General features: G+C 42.8%; 2 protein-coding genes across 3 annotated transcripts in view; both read left to right on the top strand.

Moving 5' to 3' along the window:
- Positions 1 to 7,006, top strand: part of slc43a2b (solute carrier family 43 member 2b) — a 15,936-nt gene extending 8,930 nt beyond the window's left edge. The window contains exons 6-15 of one of the 2 annotated variants that reach the window (XM_048238047.1): positions 965 to 1,057; positions 1,444 to 1,577; positions 1,783 to 1,979; positions 2,292 to 2,435; positions 2,890 to 2,907; positions 3,348 to 3,483; positions 4,049 to 4,181; positions 4,600 to 4,673; positions 4,988 to 5,111; positions 5,592 to 7,006. In XM_048238047.1, coding sequence (XP_048094004.1) covers positions 965 to 1,057; positions 1,444 to 1,577; positions 1,783 to 1,979; positions 2,292 to 2,435; positions 2,890 to 2,907; positions 3,348 to 3,483; positions 4,049 to 4,181; positions 4,600 to 4,673; positions 4,988 to 5,111; positions 5,592 to 5,753 — 1,215 coding nt within the window. In that variant the 3' untranslated portion in view covers positions 5,754 to 7,006. The remainder of the gene's footprint in view (positions 1 to 964; positions 1,058 to 1,443; positions 1,578 to 1,782; positions 1,980 to 2,291; positions 2,436 to 2,889; positions 2,908 to 3,347; positions 3,484 to 4,048; positions 4,182 to 4,599; positions 4,674 to 4,987; positions 5,112 to 5,591) is intronic. The other variant, XM_048238048.1, reaches the window with a different exon arrangement.
- A 342-nt stretch (positions 7,007 to 7,348) lies between these two features.
- The window catches only part of pitpnab (phosphatidylinositol transfer protein, alpha b), a 23,506-nt gene continuing 18,354 nt past the window's right edge, over positions 7,349 to 12,500 (top strand). Inside the window, exons 1-2 of the mRNA XM_048237912.1 lie at positions 7,349 to 7,510; positions 11,560 to 11,590. Of these exons, the coding sequence (XP_048093869.1) occupies positions 7,494 to 7,510; positions 11,560 to 11,590 (48 nt within the window). The 5' untranslated portion in view covers positions 7,349 to 7,493. The remainder of the gene's footprint in view (positions 7,511 to 11,559; positions 11,591 to 12,500) is intronic.

Raw genomic sequence — 12,500 nt, forward strand, 5'->3', positions numbered from 1 at the left:
ATAGAAAGGAATTCCCCTTTTTTATTTCCTACATGTTTTTGTATCTTTGCATTTATTGAAATAGGGAACAGAGTGGCTGTTGTAGAGAGAGAGAAAAAGAGAGATATACAATCAACACTTGTCATCTTGTCAATACAGGTCATTGAGTTCACATCCCAAGTAACAGATGTTCCTTTTTAGAGCTATAAATATGACTCATATCATTCAGCACCTAGTCTAATCGCAATTGCTAAAGACATTTATTTCATTTTATAGTTCATCATCATAGTTTGTTTACCCACCCCCATTCCCTCCCTTCCACTCCCCTCCTCTCTCCCTCTCCCTCTCTGCCCACTTCTGAGCTGTCTGATCTGGGAGAAAAGGCTCCCTAGCCCGTGCAATTGCGCTGCACAAACCTTTCAGAGTTGTTTGTCTGGCTTTGCCAGGACTCTTAATTGGTTGGCAGTGCCCCCTCATTTCTGACCAGAGAAGCCCAGCGGATGCCTTCTGAGGGCTAACCGTCTATTTTTCTGCCCCAGTTCAGTTTGACCATCACTTTTTGAACTGCTATGACTGTGTTTTATATCAAATGCAAAAGTTAAAATAGGCATGTTGTATATCCAGACACAATCTAGATAATCTAGGTGCTTGACAAAAGTATAAGTGAGACAAATGAAAAAAGGTTGAAAAAGAAGCTGTGCACTACTGTAAAGGCTGCTCCCAAACCAATTGAATGTTGTTTTTTTTATGGTGTTTTTTACCACCATATGTGATGTTTTAGGCCCAAGCCTTTCCTCAGAGGTCAGATTACTTTTAGACTAGCCTGAGAACAGCATCTAGTTTGTGGGAGGGTGTGCGTGCTTTTCCATATGTTTTATTTCAGCCATGACTATATAACATTCAGCTACCACTGTCCCTGTTCACTGCTGAGACAGTGAATTTAATCCCAACAAGCGTTTGAATTCTACTCCTCTGCACTCCACAGCTGCCCAACATGTTTGGAGACCTGCGGTCCACATTCATCGCCCTGATGATTGGCTCGTACGCCTCCTCCGCCGTCACCTTCCCAGGTGTTAAGGTACAGTTCAGCACATTAAGTGACCTTGGCCCTCACTGGAAATCTAGGGCAGGACTTTAGAGGCCGTGGTGGTAATGTAAATGTTCCTGGTGCAAATGGTCCTGTCAGCCTGCAATCACACTGCCATTTGGCTTTACACATTAACAAGAAGCTGGAAATAAATGCAATGTGTGTGTGCAGGTGCATGACAAGTCCGCTGGCTAGCGGCCCAGATTAGCTTTAGGAATATTCAGGAGCACACCAGTAATAAAAACGGCTCACTGCTATCCTCCAGTTAGAGTCTTGGAGATACTTACAAATTGTTCCTAATGGTTATGTGGTGTGTGTGTGTGTGTGTGTGTGTGTGTGTGTGTGTGTGTGTGTGTGTGTGTGGCGTGTGTGTGCAGGTGGTCTATGATCTGGGAGTGCCATTCATCACCATCCTGGTGGTGTGGGCAGCGTGTGCTGGACTCGTCTTTTTCAACTGCTTCTTCAACTGGCCCCTGGAACCATTCCCTGGACCCGAGGACATGGACTACACGTAAGAAACACACATACACACACACACACACACACACACACACACACACACACACACAGTCGGACACAGTCGGACTCACAATTGACACAATTACAATAATAATAACCCTTCAACAGATACAAACAGCATATGCTCATGACCCCATCTATCCCTTCATAACCCCATCATTTCCCTCTCTCCCTCCCTCTCTCTCACCTGCCTGTAGCGTGAAGATCAAGTTCAGCTGGCTGGGTTTCGACCACAAGATCACCGGAAAGCAGTTCTACCAGCAGGTCACCACGGTGGGCCGGCGCCTGAGTGTTGGGAACTCCGTCAATCAGAAGGAGCTGTCCACCAAGGACGGAAACAAGCTCTGCCTGTCCACCATGGACCTGGAGGTCCAGTGCAAACAAAAAGAAGAATGTAAGAGTCAAGAGAGAACCTCCCCCTCCATCAAACACCCAAATCCATACCACCTCATTAGTAACACGTCCACAAGTCTGATTGTCACAGAGCAACCGAGATAGATAGATAGATAGATAGATAGATAGATAGATAGATAGATAGATAGATAGATAGATAGATAGATGGATAAATAGATGGATAGAAAAGCAACACACACATGTAAACACAGGTCAGTGGTTAGCCTTCAGAATGTAATTTTAACTCAGTTGTGGCTGCAGTTGCTTCTTCTGAGTTTTGACCTAAACCTGTGTGTGTGTGTTCCTCCTACAGCCCAGTCGTTCCTGAAGAGTATCACAACCCCTCTGTTCATGCTGTCTCTGGTCACCATGTGTGTGACTCAGCTCCGTCTCATCTTCTACATGGGAGCCATGAACAACATCCTGGAGTCCCTCAGCGGTGGAGACCTCAACACAGGTGTGTGTGTGTGTGTGTGTGTGTGTGTGTGTGTGTGTGTGTGTGTGTGTGTATGTGTGTGGGCTGAACTGATTAAGCCATATGCTAAAAAGTCTGGGTTGAATGGCAAAGGACAAATGCACACACACAAATGTGTATGTTCTACCTTTACTGTAGGATACCTTAGCTAAATGTTCCTATTACAAAAGTAATTCATAAATATGACCTATTTGGTTCATATATCATCTTATTATTTCATCCCTGTCTTTTATGTTGTCATGTCAAATCAGAATAGGATGTGATGAAATCCTAGTGGGATCTTAATAGGATGCTATATGCAGAGATATCAAGTAGATATAGAGCGATATAAAAAACGGATTAGATATAAAATCATTATTATTATCGTTACCCCTGACAACTGTATTACGTGCGCTCATTTCGTCTTCCTTATCTGTAACCCCCTTTGTGTTTACAGTGGAGAGGATGGAGTTGGGTAAGACTGAGAGACTCTATGCTGATGATACTCTGATGATACACGCAGCTTTTTGGGCAGAACTCAGTATTGACTGGACACTTATTTAATTAGTGCCTATTCATCATTATCATAAAATAAATCACTGTCTTTTTTACGCCCTTTTGGCACTTTCAATGAATGTTGCTAGAGAGTTGCTTGTCCAAAAAGTGATCAGTCATCATTGTATCATCAGTGGTAGTATAGTTATCTACAGTAGTAGGCTTACTCACGGTAGTGCTTTGAGATGGCTGTTGCTAACACGTAGTTGCTGTGTTGCTTGGCTCTGTAACAGAGTATAATGTGCTGCGAGTGCTGTAGGAAGGAGTGATTGTGTTAACTACTCATCCGTGTGGTTACTGACTAACCAGAGGGGTTATTCATTAAACAGTTAAGTAATCTCTTTCTCTCCCCTCTCTCAGTGAGTCTATACTCCTCCATCTTTGGTGTGATGCAGCTCTTGTGCCTCATGACTACTCCGGTCATTGGTCAGATCATGGACTGGAAGCTCAAAGACTGTGAGGATGCGGACAGCGATGAGAAGAAGGAACTCAACAAGTGAGTGAGCATTCATGTGCAGTCACGACAGTCACATAAAGCCCAGTCTGACCAGTCACATTGAAGAACATTTATTGCTTTCACTTGTGCTTCACACAAGCATGTCATCATCACATTCACTTAAAGAGTTCAGAATCCTATTCACTACTAGAGTAAAGTGTACGTAAATACATAGTCAAGCTTAAGTAGTGAAAACAATAAGGGGATTCACTAATTGCACGAAAGGCTCTCAGTGAGCTTGTTTGTTTCCTGTGGAACCAGGTGTGTTTGAACCTGCCGCTATTCTGAATGTAATTAGTGTCTGACTGGCTCACCAAGACCCTTTCGTGCAACTACTAGCCAATAACATCTAGACAGGACAGGACACAACCTGTTAGCAACTTAGTTGATTGGCAATGGGAAATTGCATTGCAACCAAGAAAGTTGCTAACTTAGTTAGCAACTATGGTTTTGGAAAACGCACCCCTTGTGATGTGGTGATGATGATGATGGTAGTGATGATGGAGATGAGTCTAGTAGTGGTGGTGGTGATGGTGATGAAGACTATGGTGTTTGTGCTTTCCAGGGACCAGCCCCAGCCAAAGAAGCAGGACAAACAGATCCAGAAGATCACCAATGCCATGCGAGCCTTCATCGTCACCAATCTCCTCCTAGTGGGCTTCGGAATCACCTGCCTCATCCCTAACCTGCCTCTACAGGTGTGTGTGTGTGTGTGTCTGTGTTTGTTGTGTGTGTGCATATGGATGTGTGTGTGTGTGTGTGTGTGTGTGTGTGTGTGTGTGTATATATGAGTTTGTTGTGTGTGTGCATATGGATAGGTGTGTGGGTGTGTGCTGTGTGTGTGTGTAGGGTGTGAACAGTTCAGTGATGTTGAGAGGAATAGTGTACAAGATCATCTCCTAGTGGTTAAATAATGTAATGAAAGCCAAACAATCTCTCTTCTGAGGCGAAAGAGTAAGAGTTTCTCAACTTATGCTCCATAGAGGAGATAAACTCTACTGTAATATGCCACATTAGAATGAAATTTAGGAAATAACGGCCTTAAAGACCTTTAGAGTGAATGAGGCTAATTTACTGAACATAAAGTGACATGTATGAATCTCTCCTCCACATCAGATGCTGTCTTTTGTCCTGCACACCATCGTAAGAGGATTCATACATTCAGCTACTGGCGGACTCTATGCTGCTGTGTAAGTGTTATTTAATCAAAAACCTTTATATTATCTCTTCCTTTTAAAATATACACCAATGTTTTTTTTTTAATATATCATCTATTTATACTAGCTTTTTCAGAAAACACAAAAAAGTTAACCAAAAATTGAGTGATGATTTAGGCAAAAACATTTTTGGAATTTAGGATTTAGGATTATTTTAGGAAGGTGACGATATATGATGTAAAGTAATACAGTGTGCTATTTTATATTCCATATGGATTATGTTATGTGTGGTGGCGGTTTAAATTGACCCTGGGTCTCCGTCTCTTTCTCTCCATATATGTCCACAGGTACCCCTCGTCCCAGTTTGGTAGTCTGACGGGGATGCAGTCTCTGGTCAGCGCCCTGTTTGCACTGTTCCAACAGCCACTCTTCATGGCCATGATGGGACCACTGGAGGGAGATCCCACCTGGGTAGGTTATACTCCTGACACACATGCACACTCTCACTCACACACAAACATACACATGCATGCACACATACAGACACACATATAAGCACACACACACACACACACACACACACACACACACACACACACACACACACACACACACACACACACACAAAATTGTCTGCAAAATACCATATCCATAACCATAGCACACACATACTGTACACACACATGCATTAGTTTAGAGTGACTAGACTGGTGTTTAGAGTCAGTGACTTCAGATCTTCTGTACTGAGTTAAGCAAATTGTGGTAAGTGACTACAGACTGTAATTGCTCGCTGTGATAGCTGGCTGTGCTAATTGATTCCAGTAACTGACTGTACTAGCTGCTAGCTGTACTGGTTGCTAATGTGGTGACTGACTGTGCTAGTTGCTAGCTGACTTCAGTAACTGACCGAGATAGCTGGCTGTGCTAACTGACCGGTGTTGTCTTTGACAGGTGGACGTTGGGCTGCTGGGCGTGAGCATGCTTGGCTTCCTGCTGCCCCTCTACCTCATCTTCTTCCGCAGACAGCTGGTAAAGGCAAGGAAGGAGAAGGACAACGAGGCCAAGATCTACCTGAAGATTAACGGAAACAGCAGTCCAGAAGCCTTTGTGTAGAACACAGCAAAAACGGAAGCGTAGATATGAGGAGTTAAAGGAAAAAAAGAGAAAAAGAAGGTGGAGAGGAGAGGAGAGCTAGAAAGAGAGTGAAGTTCTGCCGGTCACTTATGGACTGTGCCATGGATTCCAGTCTCTTTGAGAACTTAAAGAGCTTCACCTTTCCAGTTATTTATTTCAGTGCCTTCTTATCAGATGAGAATTTCAACTGATGTCGTCCAAATCTCTTGTTATCACATAACGTTTCGTCTTTCAACATCTTAGGTGTATATTCTCAATGTAACACATTTTAACTATGAATTATCGCATAGACACTATGATATTTCTGTATACGGCATTTTTGAGATTAAAGAACCTTGACCAACACTGTGGTGCTCTTTTTAGAGACTGCTACAGTGTTTTGATATTGCTCACTAAACATTATTTATGTTTAGCAAATTAGCAGAGGAAGTGCTTGATGATATTTACAGCAACAAGAGGGATGGTCAGTTGAATACGATGTGCCCTGATTTTACCCTATAGAGGCCTGCAAATCTACTTCAGGCCTACTTTAAAAGATGAATGTGATTTGTCACATTCAGATATGTAAAAGCCACATTTATGTATTTAATTTTGTAAATATTTTTTTATGATGAAAGTTGATGCAGACACAATATTTATACATAAAAGTGGCTTTGCTTTGTGGATGCTTTGTATTTGAATTGTTTTATGCTTTTATTTTATATTAATTCTTTGGCTTTTATGGGCCTACCAGTCATAAACTCAGCACTTTTGACATAATGTCTTCATCCCCTTTCTCTTGTCATTTTATATTGTAGGGAATATTCTTTGTTTGGAAACTATCAATTTCAGTATTTCTAACATTCATATTTTTAAACCATTTTAAAAGCATTATTGCTTAATGTATTTTACGTAACATGTTATGTGTTGACGGCTATTGATAGGTTATGTGAAAAAGACTGAGTGGTTGAAAATGATGTTGGTACAATGTCGGAGAGAATGTTGTGAACTTGCTTGAACAGCACGGAGAAAAGGCAGATAGGCCGCCCGTTTCATTGCTTGTAATTAATATTGCCTTATTTTGTGTATTTATTTGATTTCTCATCAGAATCATATTTTTGTGAAGTATCTTTGCGGCCTTTTCTTTATAACTTACTTTTTCCTCTGTCTTGTAGTAGACTTTGTAAAAGGTATTTTTATTTGTATAGAGGCATTATTGTTAAGTGTGAGTAATAAATTATTACTATAAAATATATTATGTGTGTGATTCATTCTTGTCTTGGCATCCTATCAAGACACTACAGTGCTTTTTGGTGTTTTTGCTGAGGTTTAGGCTACAAGAGGATGCTTGGCGTCTGTGGCCTACCCTATTTTTCCCTTTTAGACTGCAGTGAGATTGTTTAGGTGCCATTCGAGCAACTTCTCGACATTACAGTACATTAGAGGACAGATGATGTTGGTCATCCCCGAACATAAACGATCATTGCGTTCATCAAACCCCTTCTCTGACGTCAGCACGGTTATGTCACATCTCTAGGTTTGCGCTTACCGCGACGATGCCGCGCCCCCCTCGGCCCTGTTCAGGAAGTGAATTTGTGGAAAATAGAAAAACGAGAGCTAGAATGACATAGAAGCGGGAGAGGTGGTAGAGAGGAAGAGCGACAGGCAGAGGGCTTACCACCAATTTGGGCCGCTATAGAGCGATAAAATAACTAGTTAATACATAAAGCACACGGGAAGATGCTCATCAAAGAATTGTAAGTATGTTTTATCGTAATTTTAAATGGCATGCGGGCTTGCAGTGCTGGGCTTTGCTGTACTAGGCTCCAGTCATTGGCAGCGTAAAGCGGAGTGGCATTAGAATAAGAGGTAGCCCATGGCGACATCAAAAACTTAACTGATGATGGTTTATTTTAACACCTGGCAGACTACTTATTTGTTGCGCTAGGTGTGTATTTTTGGAAAACGCCTCTGTCAAAACCAGATTCCAGTATATTATTATTTATTTAATCTATATTTATTCGTCTGATGTTGATGTTAAATAAGAATAACCGCCCTTCCTTCCATGTTAATCCATTCCAATACCCCGCGTTGGAGGTGAACAGTGGCGGTTTAGGATATTGCGTGCTGACATTCATTCCAGTGGCAACATATCCATGTTATTGATGCGCCCGGTGAAGGTGAAACCGACCGAATTTGGAACGTTTCTATCAGGACAGTGTGTGGATGCCCAGTCCTAGAATATATTTCTTAACAATATGCAAAAGTGAAGGGGCTATCGTGTTTAGCCAGATTCCGAGAATCAACCCTGACATTTTAAACGTTGGACACGGTCATTTTGCGTATGCAATTTGAGCAGGTGTTCCATTGGTTACCCTCTAACCAGGCGATGCGGTGACAGGGTGGCCATTGAAATTAAACTTGACTCATGCGATTTAATCTTCTTAAAATCGAATAATCAAGAGTCATCAAGTTCCTTTAAAGAAACCTGTAAAGGTGAAGGCTACCGGGGAACTACGGTTGGTTGTTCGGCCATATTGAAACATGAAATATCATTTCAATGTACAACGAACAAATCGAGCTCGCTCCATCTTATACATCCAGATATCACCTCTCGAAACATCGGCAATCTCATGCAATATTCTTTTTTAAAGTTAGCGAGTCACCATTCCTGTATCAGAGGTACCACAATGTATTTGAAGGGCTATGTGTCGGTAGACAATAATTTGACACCGCTGGAATTCCGTTAAAGGCTCCTCGATGGGATGCACGCTCACATAGCCTATATCGGTGCTAATATGACACAAATCTGGTTTGATGTTTATTTTCAAGCTGCATTGCATATTTAGAGGACGTGACTCGTATTATCACCGGTTTCCTCCTTGCCAAACATATTCTGGGATGTCAGGCAGTCTCCCTCTCTACACGAATAGGATTCCTCCGTGCCTCATGCCCTGCCGACTAAGGTCATACAAATGGATGTTGGCAGAGGCCTACCGGCAGCTTACACATGAACGTAGATTAGACAGTAAAGGCGCACAACCCTTATGCTTAGGATGCGGGAGCACTACTAGGCTACGCATAAAATGGTAGGCTCGAGGTTTATGTCACGATTTACCGATGAATCATCAGTGTGGCACCAGAAAGATATTCATCGCTCGTAAAATTGAGCAAGCACTTAAAAATTTACCTCGATCGAGTACTTCTTATTGCGGAGGTTGTGCTGCGGAATACTTATGTCATGCAAATAATTAAGCCAAGCAATCATATCAGGACCGGACAGCGCTCTTAACCCCTTCCTGAAAGTTTGCTCTCCATGGTACTTAAGTGAGAGTAGGAGTTTGAATTTGAATAGCATTGGTGTAAACCAGCTTGAAGTTTGGACACAGCCGGATGTGTCGTTTTAAGCACGAGAATCAAATGTATAGTTTGGGTGTGTCAGTGTTTGATAAAACATGAATAATACGAAATAAATGGTAAATTTAACTTACAAAAATGGCAACTAACTCGCTGAGGCATTTGTCTTTGTGTCTGAGATCATACTTTGCCTTCAGGAGAACTGAAGACAGCACATAAGTAATTTAGAGATAAAATAGCCTAGAGAAGTTTAAACAGATGATTGGTCCAAATCTGACCAGTGTTTTAACCGAAGGTCCTGCCTTGTTAATACCCAGATCATCCATTTTAATGAGGTCAGTGTGCTTCAGTCACCCTTCAGCAAAAGGTCAATAGCTTTGTGTTTGATGGTGCCATGTTAGACTAATAGCACAGGCCTCCTCCTGCAGTCAGGTGCTTGTAGCTCAGGTGATAGATGTGTGAGGAAGGATGATCCCGGCAGTGGAGACGTGCTTTTAAAGAGCTCACATCTGTGACTGAGGTATGAAGGAAGTCGGCACCATTTTCTTCAGTTGTCTCCCCTCACAACTGATTGTTACAGTATTTTAAGTTTTGGTGTTCTAACACGATTAATAATATCCATAATATCACTAATAATAAGAGATTCATCCTTTGTATATCTGGATGTGCAGTGCAGTTGCATATTTACACATAATTTGCGACCCTGGAATGCAGCATTAAGGCCAAAAGGCCTGCACTTTTGGTTATAAAGACAGCATAGTGAATGAGACTGTAATGCAGATAAAGGTTCTTTATGTGGCCTAATTTGGGGTGCGGGTGGGGGGCTGTTCAGTGACAGCAGGATGCAGATAGCTTAGCCAGCCTCCTGACATCCCCCATGAAGTAGGGCTCCCAGAGAGCATGGCAAGTGAATGAGAGCATGTTAGCCAGGTTAGCTCCCCACCTACACAGAGAATGTGTGTGGATGAAGACAAGGCATATTAGCATACCAAAATGACATGTTGCCATTACCACAAATTAGATTGCATTTAAGAGTGTATATTATGGACATTCACACATTCTCAACTCAACTCGGGTTATTTTATTTGTCTGTTTAAATCCTGTTGTCAGAGATGTATAGAAATTCCCTTTGGTTTGAGAAGCATTCAGGATGCATGCAGTTGACATCATTTCACAGTAGCATTGTCCGTCCTAGACAGCAGAGAGCGAGAGAGAGAGAGAAAGAGAGAGAGAGAGAGAGAGAGAGAGAGAGAGAGAGAGAACGAAGAAGAGAAACCTTTTCCTCTGAGTGTGGCTGGCGGTTAGCGATGTTGCCCAGCAGCCCTGAGCTCTTTATCTAGAGGCACCTGTGTAAGCACAGACACACAGCTCTGGCATTTATAATGCAAGAACAGGCCCTGGTGTCACAGAGCAGGCGGAGGCAGGGAGGGGGGACACCAGATCTGCTGTTATAGTCTTCAGGGCCAAGGAGAGCCTGTTACTCAAGACTTAAAGGTGGTTGCCATTCACCTGCTCTCTGCTGTATGTCCACAGCACCCCACACACACACACAGACACACATCCATCAGTGTGATCTTGTGCCCGGTGGAAACGCTCTCACAACAATGTTTGATGTTTGATGTGCACTCATTTCAGTGCTTGAGTTTTATTGAGCACTTTTACGCAAAGCTCTGTAAGCATCATCATACACAGACACAGTACAGTGTGTTTTTATGAGGGACATCTCTAATGTGTGTGTGTGTGTGTGTGTGTGTGTGCTGTAGGTAAACACGTGTGTTTAGACTGACTCACAGCTGCCATAAGGGAGACCCAGAGGAAGGCAGCTAATTAGTCCACAGTGAGGCCCTGGTGTCTGCTTTCACCCTTTGAGTATTAATGAAATATGCAAGCAGCGGAGAAGGAGTTACCCTGGGCCTGCCAATCAAAAACAGCACACACAGAAGGAGTTACCATGGGCCTGCCAATTAAAAACAACACACACAGTCAACAACTGCGCTGGAATTGTCAAAAGCCATGACACAGGGACACATGGAAATGCTTAATATGCGCTCTGTGTCGCTGTGTGTGTGTGTGTAGATCAGCACATCTGTGTTCTGATGGCACCCTGTTCTTTTTAGGTTAAAGTATACTGTACTCTTAATCTTAATCACCTTATCAAAAACAACACCAGACCATAAACGTCACCCAGGGGTCAGAGTGTGAGCGTGTTGATGGAGAGCATAGCATAATGTCCAATTTTCTTTCAGTAAAATTGTCTGAACCCAAAAGAGATAAGCAGCGAGATAAGAGCTGTAACACTATGCCACAACCATATATAGAGTCAGTTACATGTTGGATCAAAAATACCTGCTTTTGAATTGTGTTTTGTTGATAATTGTTGCTACTCTGTTCCTCTCTCTCATACACACACTCACACCCAGTCTGTCTCTTTCTCTCTGTTTGTTTTCAGTCGGGTGGTCCTGCCCATTTCTGTGGAAGAGGTGAGTGCTGCTCTTTTAAGGTTGCTGTAGTACACATCTTGCTTTGGGCTGTCTTTCTGTCTGTCTGTCTGTCTGTCTCATTGTGCTTACTTTAACATGCTCTGTGAGAGAGGGTGGACAGGCCCAAGTCTGTCAGTTTTCTTCTACAAATGCACCTCTTTTTTTCTGCAATGCCAAACTGGCCTGAATTGACACATCTACCATGAAATTACACTGAAATTACTGTAGATTTAGCCAAATAGTTTGACAGCTATACCCTGATGTGTTTCCCTGTAGAGCACAATACACGTGAACTTGATAGACTATGGCAGTCACTACGCTGTGCTGTAGTTGAACTGGGACAGTCACATACAGTAGTATCAACCTGGAGTCAGTTGTATTGTGCGTGTGTGTGTGTGTGCGTGGTTGTCTGTGTTTGTGTGTGTGCGTATGCGCGTGGTTGTGTGCGTGTGTGTGCGTGTGTGTGTGTGTGTGTGTGACTGGCGCTGCTGCTGCTGACCACTGCCTTCCGTGGTGTTGATGTAGTGATGCAAGGGCCTGGTCAGCATGGGTTTCCATGTGTCAGTATTGCTCTACTTCCTGTGGAAGCTCATGATTCTCTTTCTTTCTTTCTCTTTCTCTCTCTCTCTCTCTCACACACACACTCTCTCTCTTCTCTCTGTCTCTCCCTCTCTCTCCCACACACACATACACACTCTTGCCTCTCCCTCTCTCTCCCTCTCTTTCTCACTCACTCACACACACACACACACATACACACTCTTGCCTCTCCCTCTCTCTCTCTCTCTCTCACTCACTCACTCAAACACACACATACACACTCTTGCCTCTCCCCTCTCTCTCTCTCTCTCACTCACTCACACACACACACATACACACTCTTGCCTCTCCCTCTCTCTCTCTCTCACTC

This window comes from Alosa alosa, chromosome 2, assembly GCF_017589495.1.
Source record: "Alosa alosa isolate M-15738 ecotype Scorff River chromosome 2, AALO_Geno_1.1, whole genome shotgun sequence".
In the NCBI taxonomy this organism is placed as follows: Eukaryota; Metazoa; Chordata; class Actinopteri; order Clupeiformes; family Clupeidae; genus Alosa; species Alosa alosa.